Below are 12,768 nucleotides of genomic sequence, written 5' to 3'. Positions count from 1 at the left end.
TTTACTATCTTATGATTCTGCTATGGAAGATTATTATTATTTTCCTAATTAAGTACTATCCAAATGTGAAGGGAATTGAAAAAATTCTCTCGGCTGTTAAAAGCTCTAGCCTGATATTTATATCCTATGGACAAATATGTAGTTCACACAAAATAAGTAACTCAACTTGAAGGCTTGAAAACAGGCAGTGAGGGACAGAGATAGGTTTCAGTTTGTCCCTGGCTCTCCCCCACTGCCCAGCTTTTCTTTCTGACCATCAGACCTGTGTATCTTCAGCAACTACAGGCCTATATCAACCTTCCAGAGAATTCCTCACATACTCTCACAATTGTGTAAGGATTAATCCTTATGATAAATCTCTTATTAATCTCCAGCTTCACAGTGGTTCTGCGTTTCTCCTCCAACCATGGTACACACAGCTTGTAATTTTACTTAACAATACTATAATGTCTTACCACAAATGAGACTGCAGAGTTGTTCAACTCTACATGTCAACTTGGGAAAACAAAGAAAACCTCCTTATCACAATTTCCATGCCGGGCAAGTATGGTGGCAGTTGACAGGACACCACTTAAAAGCCCACAACTGTGCAATCACGTAACTGGGCAGAAAAAAAGAAGCACAATGGTAATCTCATAAGAAGCTAGAATGTGCTACTATTCTTTATAAACAAAAATGACAGGGCTGAGATATCATTTGTAAACTACACATTTTGATTTGTGATTCTCGTGAAGACAGGTTTACACAAATCCACCCACATCTAAAGTCTGTCTCTCAACTTGCACAGATATAAAAAAGGCATGGGGCTGGGCACAGTGGCTCATGCCTATAATTCCAACACTTTGGAGGCCGAGGTGGGAGGACTGCTTGAGCCCAGGAGTTCAATACCAGCCTGGGCAACATAGCAAGACACCATCTCAAAAAAAAAAAAAAAAAAGGCATAGTCTCCTTTAATATATGCTAACGCTTTGCACTTCACTTATGAAAACCGTATTTAGAGTCTCAAGAGCACTTTTATTATTCCCCTAACCTCCCCATATTTATATTTATACCCATATTTATATTTACCTGAAATTCATCCATGATACTGAATGTATACTCATGTCTGGCTATTACATGATGACAATTCTTACACAAATCTGCTAAAACAAAGAGAGACTTACATAATTAAGTCTTAGAGAGTTTCTTAAAACTTCTATTAAAATTTCTATTCTCAGCATATTATTTAAAGAGAATCTTAAGTCTGTCATATTTAACATAGGAGGAAACCCATTATAGTATCTACCTTGATTTTTAAAAAATTCAGAATCTGCCACATAGCAACATTACATAATTCTGAGTCTGAGCTTTTATTAATTGCCACCAAAAGTTCTTTAAGAGAATCAGTTAAAAGATATTTAAGTGTATTTTTAAACTAGCTAGATCAATTTTTTTTTTTTTTTTTTTTTGAGGCCGGGTCTTACTCTGTTGCCCAGGCTGGAGTGCAGTGACACAACCATGCCTCACTGCGGCTTCAACCTCCCAGTCTCAAGTTATCCTCCCAAATCAGCCTCCTGAGTAGCTGGGAGGATAACTTGAGCCCAGGAGGGGCTCAAGACATGTGCCAACACACTCAGCTAATTTTTTTGAATTTTTGTAGAGGTGAGGTCTCACTATGTTGAGCAGGCTGGTCTTGAACCCCTGGGCTCAAGTGATCCACCCTCCTGGGCCTCCTAAAGTCCTAGGATTATAGGCGTGAGCCACCGCACCCATCCCAGCTGGACCTATTTAACTATGTAAAAGCTTTCATTATCATGAATAATATAAACTGTGCTACTATATCCAATCATAAATAAAAACCAAAGCTGGGCATTAAAGTGAATTTAATGGTAACAAAATAATCTAGTAAAAACGATGATTTATTGAGTGCTTACTATTTTAAATATTTAATCTTCTAAAAAACCCAATGAGGTAGATAGTATCATCACCACCTTTTTAGAGATAAGGAAACAATGGCATACTTCAGTTAAGTAACTAGCAAGACTGAGCCAGGATGTATTGGAACCAGAATTCAAACCCAAACAGCCTAGCTCCAGGGCCCTTGCTCTTAAACCACTATGCCCTACTGCCTGGAATGAAATACAGCTTAAAGAAAACATATGCTAAAAAGAAAGAAAAAGATTCTTCTAGCTTAGAACATTTATTATTATCTGACTCCATTCTAAAGGCCTGCTGTCTTTCAAACTCCTCTGACAAAATACCATTACCTGTACATTTATTCCTCATGTGTTTAGAAGGTACCCAAGAACCAGGAGACAAGCAAAAAGGGAATGTGAACAGTTAAATACTTCTCACAATATTGGGCACTGAAGTATACATATACTTAACTTACAGAAATCCTTACTGCTAACCTCAGAATTGATTTTTTTATACATAGTTTATTTGGTTTCCCAGTATTGAGGACGAGAAGAAGGATAGGAAGGCAGCTTATTATTTAGCAGCAAAAGTAAGGAACAACAGACTGACAGTGAGATTGGAGAAGAAAAAAAAAGCTAGACATTCTGAGCAGAAACAAGACTGAAAAAAACACTGCATTCCTGAAGTCATTTAGTATAGGCACAAGCAGCCCTAAACACTTTAATAGCTGTTGGAGGATATCATGGTATTATACTGTAGCAGAAAAGTGAAAACTCACATGGATGACCCTAAGGTCACAATAATAACAATAATAAAAAGTATATCTTGTTAAGGCAGCATAAAGCTTTTAAAAATATGTCCCTGAAAAATAATTTGATAAACAAAAAAAATTCAGTTCCTGAATCGTAAGCTTTAGTTATCTGCAAAAGTCATTTACATAGACTATTTGATATCCCAGATAAATGAGGTGTTAATGACATTTTCCTCTTAAAGACCTAACTAGTAATTATGTGCGCAATACAATATTGAAATAGGCCTCAGAATATTTTGTGTAACATATCGACTTCCAAAAGCTGACACCTGCTAACACACTCAGGTTAAAAAATAAAGTCTACTTACGATCATAGGTAACTATTTCTTCTCCATCTTCTTCTTTCAAGGATTTGTTTGTGATCAGCATAAAATCCCGCTTACTGCACACTGCACAGCCTGTAAAGTTCAGTAAGAAAGATCCATTCTCCAGGCAGGTATTACCCTAAAATATCAGAAACAGGAATTTAATTTCTTTACATTTCAAAATCTTTAGTGAAGATGATTAACAGACTTAAAATCTCTAAAGGCAAAACAAAACTAAAAAATGGCCAGCATTTACTTCTAGGTCATATACCAAATAATTTTTGAAATTACTAGCTTTCCTAAAGAAGTGTTACTCATGTTAAAAAAAAAAAAAAAAAAAGCAACTAAAGTGCAGTGTTAGATCCTCAAGTCTGTAAGGACTGCCACTATGTTGAAAAGGGAGGATAAACTGAAAATAGATATTTAGAAACAACTTAAGGAAACCTTAATATAAAATATGAAAATAGAAAATTAGAAAAATTTAATAACCAACAATATTAAACGAGGCATACCAACTAAAATTAAATTCAATCAAAATAGAAACTGAGTCAATGATAAAGATGATCTTACATAGATGTTTAGTTGTTTGTTCAAATAGTTTTGATCCTTGATCATAATACAAAATAAACAAAAGTAAACTCTCAGCTCTATAGATGTCAGTCCTTAAGGATACACATGATTGAGGCAGAGAAGCTTAAGTTCTTCATTTCATAAGACTGACACAATGGCATTTAAGAGAGAATGGGTTTTACATCTTTACTAAGAAACTATACAAATTTTCAAAAAAAGTTTTTAAAAAAGAAATTCTAAATAACTTATGCTCCTGGCTCAAAGGAAGCCTTTTTTTTTTTTTTGGTAATTGAGATGGGGTCTTGCTATGTTGCCCAGGCTGGTCTCAAACTCCTGGGCTCAAATGATCTTCCCACCTCAGCCTCCCAAGTATTGGGATTACAGTTGTGAGCCACCGTCCCCGACCCAAAGGAAGTCTTTGCTAAAGGCTAATAATTAATAATTAAAAGTCACTTTATAAATAATCTAGTCCAATCCCATTTCTCAGCAACACACTTAAAGAGTATTTTTAAATAATGTGATTAAAAATCACTCAAATCAACATTTCTCCAGTGCATCTGTGTCTGATATTGTGCAAAGCACAACAGAGGATTCAAAGATGAGCCAAACATGTTGCTACCTTCAAGGAGTTTTAAGAAGCATCAGCGAAATTAAGATCCACCATAAATAATGCCACTAGGAAGTCTTTCTGGATTCCAAGCACCAGAATTAATCTCTCCCTTCTATGTATTGAGGAAGAGATTAACTCTGGTGGGAGAATTAATCTCTCCCTTCTATATATTGAGGAATCTCTCCCTTCTATGTATTGAGGAAGAGATTAATTCTAGTGGGAGAAATCAAGACATTACTACATAGTTATTAAATCATAGGTGCACTGCCTTAACTACTAAAAGGGAAAAGGGCCTTAGGATTAAAGTATACATTTCCAGTTATTAAGAACAAATGCTTTGCTTTGATTTTTTTTTTTTTTTTTTTTTTTTTTTGAGACGGAGTCTCGCTCTGTCACCCAGGCTGAAGTGCAGTGGCATGCTCTCGGCTCACTGCAAGCTCCACCTCCCAGGTTCATGCCATTCTCCTGCGTCAGCTTCCCAAGTAGCTGGGACTACAGGTGCCCGCCACCACACCCTGCTAATTTTTTGTATTTTTAGTAGAGATGGGGTTTCACTATGCTAGCCAGGATGGTCTCGATCTCCTGACCTCGTGATCTGCCCGTCTCGGCCTCCCAAAGTGCTAGGATTACAGGCATGAGCCACCGTGCCCAGCCTTTGATTTTTTTTTTTAATAAAATCTACTGAGGTACAATTTACATACAATAAAATTCACACACTGTAAGGGTATACATAGGTGAATGACTTTTAACCAATGTATATACCCATGTAACCACTACCCTAGTGAAGGTATAAAACATTTCTATCCACCCCAAAAAGTTCCTTCATGCTTTTCAGTCTATCTCTAACCTCCATCCCACCCCAGACACCCACTGATCTGATTTCCATCTCCAGTCTTGCACGTTCTAGAATTTTATATAAACAGAATCAGTATACTCCCGCATCCAATTTTCCTTGCTCGATATAATGCCTATGTTCATCATCACTGTTGTTCCAGGTACTGGTAGTTGCTTTTCATTGCCAAATAGTATTCCCTGTAGGATTCAGCTGTTGGTAGATATTTGGGTTGTTTCCATTTGGGGCTATTATGAATAAAGCAGCTGTAGAGATTCATGTGCAAGTCTTGGATGGATACATGTCTTCCTTTCCCTTGGGTAAATATGTAGAAGTGGAATTGCTAATATGGTAAAAATATGGTATATTTAACTTTACAAGAAACTGCCAAATGGTTTTCCAATTTACATTCCTGCCAGCAATGTGTGAGTTCCAGTTGCTCTATAGCTACATCAATACTAGGTATTGCTTTTTATTTTTGCCATTCAGTGATGTAAAGTGGTATCTCATTGTAGTTTTAACTTTTGTTTCCTTGATGACTAATGATGTTGAGCATCTTTTCATGGTGCTTATTCATGTATCTTCTTTTATGAAATGTCCATTCAAGTCTTTTGCCCATTTTCAAAAAGTTAGGTTGTTTATTTTGAGTTGTAAGAGTTCTTTATATATCTTAGATACAAGTTTTTTCCCAAATATATTTTCTCCGTCATTGATTTGCCTTTTTTGATGGTTTCTTCTGATGAGCAAACAAGTTTTGATTTTCATAAAGTCCAATTTAACATTTTTTCTTTTATAATTTATACTTTTTTTCTCCTAAGACATCTCTGCCTACCCCAGGGTTGCAAAAAGTTTCTTACATTTTTTTCTAGAAGTTTTATAGTTTTTAGTTTGTAGGTTTAGGTTTATAATCCATTTTGAAATAATTTTATATATGAGGTAAGGATCAAGGTTTATTTAGTTGCATATGGATTTCCAGTTGTTTTGGCAAGATTTGTTGAAGAACTGTCTTTTCCCCCACTGAATTACTATGGTGCTTTTGTAGAAAAAAGTCAATGACCATATATATGTGGGTCTGCTTTGACTATTCTGTTCCCTTGATACATATATCTACCTTCCCACTAATATCAAACTCTCTTGATTACTATAGTTTTTATAGTTAGTCTTTAAATCAGGTAGTTTATGTCCTATAATCTGGCTATTCTTGGTTCTTTTCAGTTTCATGTAAATTTTAACATGAGCTTACACACTTTACAAAAAAGTCTACTGGAGTTTGAATTGGGACTGCCTGGAATCTATAAAATCTGACTGCCAAGGACTCCAAAAAATTAAGGAAAACAAAACAGTTTTTAAAAAGATCTAAATGCCAATTTCAAATAAATATAACTCTGAACTGGACTGCATCCACAGACACAGGTTCCTTGCACAACGTGGCCTAGCCTCTGTAATCTGACCATGAAAGTAGGCTGAATGTGACTCTAAGAAAACACTGAAGGACGAGAAGTATCTATATATCTGTTGTCTGGTAAGTAAATGCTTCAAATGGCAAAATACAAGTACAGTATATAAGAAGTGGATGGGACTTTCTTTAAGAGCCCTGGTCATTTGAAAGCAGCAAGAGTAACCTTCATCAGTGAGGCACAGTTCTTTTATTAGATGAGCCAAGACTATTAACATCCAAATTTGGGAAAGTAAACTAAAGCACACATTATTCAGGGAAGGTTTTCGGGCTCCCATAATAGGTGGAAAAGAATGCAATTCAAATCAATTCCACAATAATAACAGTAGACCATAACAGCTTAAAGAAGGAAAAAAGTCGACATGTTTAGTACCCTTAGAAAATCTGATTCAGATAAATCCTGGTTAAGGATTTGTAAAGGTATACAAGTGTGCAAGAAGAAATGGCTGAAAACTATAAGGATAATTAATATGAGAGTATGTTATAAAATCTTACGAGAAAGCTGTAATTATTCTGATAAAGACTGGATCAATTTTTTTTCCAGCAAATTATTTCAGATGATACAAGTTAATAGCTAATGTATATATTTTGCCAGGGAATGTTTAAAAATGGAAAATACGGTTTTTCTTAAAGAACCAATTTTTTGTTTCATTGATTTTCTCTACTGTATTCTCTCAGTATTTTCTACTCTGATCCTTATTATTTCCTTCCTTCTGCTTGCTCTGGGTTTAGTTTGCTCTTTTTTTTTCCATTGTCTTTTTCTTTTTTTTTCTTTTTGAGACATGGTCTCACTCTGTCACCCAGGCTGGAATGCTGTGGCGCAATCTTGGCTCACTGCAACCTCCGCCTCCTGGGTTCAAGTGATTGTCTCACTTCAGCCTCCCAAGTAGGTGGGACTACAGGCACACAAAACCATGCCAGGCTAATTTTTGCATTGTTTGGTAGAAACAGGGTTTCACCATGTTGGCCAGGCTGGTCTCAAACTCCTGACCTCCAGTGATCTGCTAGCCTCAGCCTCCGAAGGTCCTGGGATTACAGGCGTGAGCCACCATACCTGGCCCATTTTTCCATTGTCTTAAGTGGAAGGTTAGGTAATTGATTGAAAAGTATACTTTTTAAATATAGGCACTTATAACTATAAATTTTAAGATGCAGAGTATCATTTTAAGGCACTCTTACATACAAGTGTTTTGCTAATTATATATTACTCAGCATTTAATTAAATCTGGTTCAATGTTATCTACTAAGCAACAACTTGAATATATGAAGTTTGGTAGCTTAGCTTTAAATGACAAATACAAAACATGTAATTTTAAACATATCACTAACATTGATTTTTTCCCACTGATTAATAATGTATTTCTGTATTCCTGTTGCATTACTAACAAAATTTCAAGCTGAAATTAAAATATATGAAATGTTTCATTTCCAGTTTGATATGAAAAATATTTGATTACAATTTTGTGCCTGTTCAGTAATTTTAGAAAATGTAGTAGAGTTCTAGTTCTGACTGGTTTGCTAAATGCTTTTCTGAAGGAAAAAAAAAATGTGGTTCGCCGTTGAGTTAAAAAACATTTGGGTTCAGAAAATTAGTATGGTTCATTCCAACTTGACTCATGTTTGAATTCAAATTCTCAGTGTTAACAGTATAAGCAAGTAAGCCAGAGCCCCATTAAGAATTCAGTACTATATATTTCTAGTTTGTAAAAATAAATGACAAAACTCCAAACAACTTTATGTAATCGAAGATAAATAATTAACTATTACTTACTCATTCTACACTTAGAGCTTCCCAGCAAATGATTTTTTGTTTGTTTGTTTTTTTAAGTAGACAGGGTTTTGCTCTGTTGCCCAGGCTGGAGTGCAGTGGTGTGATCTTAGCTCACTGGAGCCTCGAACTCCTGGGTTGAGGGAATCCTCCTGCCTTAGCCTCTTCCCAAGTAGGTGGAACTATAGGCACACACCACCACGCCTAGCTAATGTTTTTTAATTTTTAATAAGGATGGGGTCTCACTATGTAGCCCAGGCTGGTCTCAAACTCCTGGGTTCAAGCCATCCTTGTGCCTCGGCTTCCCAAAGTGTTAGGATTACACGTGTGAGCCACCAGGCCCGGCCCACCATCTTCTTATTACCCTTCCCTTTGCTAAGCTTCTGCAAAGCTGAGCAAAGCAGTGGGCTTCTGCTCTTACTGCACTTAAAAATAGGTCATGACTTCAAAGAACCCCAGAGTTGGAAGGATCCTTGACATTCCAAATGGTCAGTTAGTCTCTACTGAACAATAGGAAGAGAGCTTAATTCCTTTAAGAGTTACTCATTCCATTTTGAAATGTCAGAATGTTCTTTATTCTGATTCAAAGTCTAAGACCCGTAACATCCACCCACTAATTATTTCTAAATCTGCCTTCTAAAATTCCAAAGAAAAGTTTAATTCTTCTTCATGACAGTCTTTTAATTATTTTAGAACAGAAAAAATCAGAGAAAAGTGCCTTTGAAAGGCACTCTCCTGGTTTTCCAATCACCTCAATCCCTTTTTCTACTATTCTTCCTTATACTTTATTTTCATTTCTGAAGTTAATTTAGTCTTTGGAGCTCAGTCCTTGATTCTCTACATTTTTTTCCTCAGAGAACAAATCCTATTTTGACACTTGTATTTGACTGACTCATCTATCTACATAGTTGTACCCAAACTGCAGTCTTATATCTTCACTTGACCCTTCAGATATTCTCAACCTCAGGTGAAGCATGATATTAATAACAATTTGACCATTTGTCCCCAATTTTGTTTTTTCTTCCCATATGCCTCCAATTTCTGTAATGATACTTCCAACATCCCAGTTGCCTAGACTGAAAATCCTGAGATCATGTGATCATGTATAGGTCTCCCCTTATTCACTTCTACATTAAACAGGTTGAATCTTGTTAATTCTTTTTTTTTTCAACAGGGTCTCGTTCTGTTGCCCAGGCTGGAGTGCAATGGCACGATCATGGCTCACTGCAACCTCCCACCTCAACCTCCAAGTAGCTAGGACTACAGGTGCATGCCACCACGCCTGGCTAATATTTGTGGTGGGTTTTTTTTTGTTTGTTTATTTGTTTTGAGACGGAGTTTTGCTCTTGTCGCCCATGGTGGAGTGCAGTGGTGTGATCTCGGCTCACTGCAACCTCTGCCTCCCAGGTTCAAGCGATTCTACCGCCTCAGCCTCCCAAGTAGCTGGGATTACAGGCGCCTCCCACCACACCCAGCTAATTTTTGTATTTTTAGTAGAGACGGGGTTTCGCCATGTTGACCAAGCTGGTCTCGAACTCCTGACCTCAGGTGATCTGCCAGCCTTGGCCTCCCAAAGTGCTGGGATTATAGGCGTGAGCCACCGTGCCCAGACTATTTGTATTTTTTGTAGAGACAGGGTTTTGCCATGTTTGAGACTAGTCTCAAACTCCTGGGCTCAAGTGATCCACCTGCCTTGGCCTCCCAAAGTGCTGGGATTACAGGTGTGAGAACCGTGCCCAACCTAATTCTTTCTTTGAAATAAGGTCTTCATTATCTCATGCCTACACCACTGTTGCTATGGCTCCTCAAATGCCCTGTGGAGTTCTGTCTTTACACACCCTCTACCCCACCATTTCAACATTCAGCCATAAGATTCATTTTCCTAAATAACAGATTTCAGAATCATTTCTCTATTAAAATTTTGATGGTGGCCCAATGCCTAAAATGTAAACTCTAAACTTCTCAATATGACTTTTAAGTTTTACAATAACTCCATTCTTAAGAATCCAAACTAAGGCCCGGCGCGGTGGCTCACGCCTGTAATCCTAGCACTTTGGGAGGCCGAGGCAGGTGGATCACGAGGTCAGGAGATCGAGACCATCCTGGCTAACAAGGCGAAACCCTGTCTCTACTAAAAATACAAAAATATTAGCCGGGCATGGTGGTGGGCACCTGCAGTCCGAGCTACTCGGGAGGCTGAGGCAGGAGAATGGCATGAACCAGTGAGGCGGAGCTTGCAGTGAGCCGAGATCATGCCACTGCACTCCAACCTGGGCGACAGAGCAAGACTCCATCTCAAAAACAAAAACAACAACAAAAAAGAATCCAACTTAATCTCTTTAATATTCTCTACTGCAAACTTCTCCCTCATGGTCTCATAATAGCTCATGTTTATTACTGGTTTCATAAAAATCTTTTTAAACTTTAAAAAAATGAAATAGTACACAGTAAAGTACATGAAACATAAATGTAGCGAACAAGAAATGATTATAAAGTGTACATCTGTAGAACCACCACCCAAATCAAGAAATAAAACACTGCTTGCACCCGGGAAGACTTTTTCTCATGTGACCCTTCTTGATCACACCCTAATCCCTTAGGAGTAACCACTATCTCGACTTAACAGTAATTGTATGCGTTCCTTACAGTTTTACCACCCAGGTACATCCTTGAATAATATATTTTGGTTTGCCTCTTTTTGAATTATACTTTATGTGTTCTTTCATCAACACTATTTGTAAGACTTTTCAGGCTGCTGTGTAATTCTAGTTTGGTTTCATGGCTATAATTCAGGGTTTCTCTACCTCCACACTATTGACATTGGGAGTGATACTTTGTTGTGGTGGCTGTCCCATGTATTGCTGGATGTTTAGCGGCATCCCTTGCATCACCCATTAGCAGTCAGTAGTACTTCCCCTTTTGACACCCAAAAAATGTCTCTGGATATTGCCAAATGTCTCCTAAGAGCCAAAAATCACTCCTGGTAGAGAACTACTGCTCTAATTCATTCACTTCCATTCCTCATTCATTAATGGTGTTCCATTCTAATGAATAGATCAGTTACTTTTCCAATCTACTACAAAAATAATGCTGTTATGAACACTTATTTATAAAAGTCTTCAGAAGCATATACACATGCATTTTTCTAGAATGGGAATCACTGGGTCATGTCTGTATTTTATAAGGCTCACCCGTTTTTTCAAAGTAGTTTTACTACAGGAGAATTCATACTGTTATACATGCTACTCAAAAGCCTAAGTATTACCCACAAGATACTAAGACATAAGGAACTACAGAGACTTTCTCCCTCCTTCCCAACCAATGCACAAATTCCATTTCTGTAATTTTCCCCCATCCTCCAGCTCCTCACCTTCTTTTCTACCCTAATTACAACTGTCCTTCAAGTCTTAGATGATGTCCACCTTTTCTCAGGGGAGAACAGCACTATCCCCTCAAGTCTTTCCCTAAACTTGAATAGCATTTCTGAACTGAGCTACTCATTTGTTGTTAGTCACATACTCCCCAAAACTGTAAGCTGTTAGGCAGCACCAAAGGTGCCTTTTAATTTCTTCTCTGAAACAAATAATCCAGCCGGACGTGGTGGCTCATGCCAGTAATCCCAGCACTTTCGGAGGCCAAGGCGGGAGGATCACTTGATCCCAGGAATTTGAGACCAGCCTGGGCAACAGCAGCACCCTGTCTCAAAGAGAGGAGAAATAATCCCTTTCTGGCCTAGCAAAGTAATCTAACTACACATATATAAATGTTCAACAAGGATGCCTTGAATGAATGAGAATAGACAAGCTTTGCAAACTCCTGAACCTGAAAGTAACTGAGATTTAGAAGGCAGTAACAGGCAGGAAACCTAAATTCTAGTCCTGGCTCTCATCCATGCAACTAGAATGTGAACTTGGGCAAGTGATTTCCCCTCTCTGGGCATCGGTTTCTTCATCTGCAAAAGTGTTAGAACAGATGACCACAGAGGTCCCCTCCAGCGCTAGAATTCGGTAAGAAAACTGTACTTCATCAAATCGAGCTTGAGGATGAGACCGGAAGTGGGGGTGGGGGAGTCCCTCGGTTGTCGATGGGGGTTGTGGTGGTGGTGGGGTTCCTCTGTTGCTCCTTGGAGCTCAAGAGAACGGCCACTACAGCTGAGGTCAGCCGCCAGGGCGGGTACCAGAGGTGCCGACCGCCACAGGCCATCCCTGGTGTGCCTAAATACCGCTACTGGGTCACCGGGACCGGCAGTGCGGCCGAGTCCGCCCCACGTACGGCCTCTCTGGGAAGGCCAGCCTTGGATATGAGACACCTCGGGGGCCGCCCGCGGGCCAAGGGAGCGCCCAGTCGCTCACCCGGTTGGGATATTCCTTCTCCACACAGTCGCCACACATCGCGACGCAGTCAACAGGGAATGTCCTCCAACGCTTCCGGGAAGACGAAACCTCGCGAGAACTGAGATACGGTTGCCGCATGCGCCCAAGTACTCCACTCCTGGGTATTCCGTCTCGGGAACCGAGCCG

At 38.6% G+C, this 12,768-nt stretch overlaps 1 protein-coding gene across 5 annotated transcripts in view; it reads right to left on the bottom strand.

Annotated features, from left to right (window-relative positions):
• The window catches only part of CHURC1 (churchill domain containing 1), a 20,610-nt gene extending 7,842 nt beyond the window's left edge, over positions 1-12,768 (bottom strand). The window contains exons 1-4 of one of the 5 annotated variants that reach the window (XR_004666215.3): positions 12,601-12,768; positions 3,016-3,151; positions 1,069-1,142; positions 456-601 (exon numbers count right to left, since the gene is read on the bottom strand). Coding sequence is in view for 3 of the 5 variants with exons in the window: in XM_008977761.4 (XP_008976009.1) it covers positions 1,069-1,142; positions 3,016-3,151; positions 12,601-12,720 (330 nt within the window). In the remaining 2 variants the exon portion in view is untranslated. The remainder of the gene's footprint in view (positions 1-455; positions 602-1,068; positions 1,143-3,015; positions 3,152-12,600) is intronic. The other 4 variants (XR_004666216.3, XM_008977761.4, XM_008977762.5 and 1 more) reach the window with 4 other exon arrangements.

The sequence above is a fragment of the Pan paniscus genome, chromosome 15 (genome assembly GCF_029289425.2).
Source record: "Pan paniscus chromosome 15, NHGRI_mPanPan1-v2.0_pri, whole genome shotgun sequence".
Classification (NCBI taxonomy): domain Eukaryota; kingdom Metazoa; phylum Chordata; class Mammalia; order Primates; family Hominidae; genus Pan; species Pan paniscus.
This window is presented reverse-complemented; position numbering and strand designations above follow the sequence as displayed.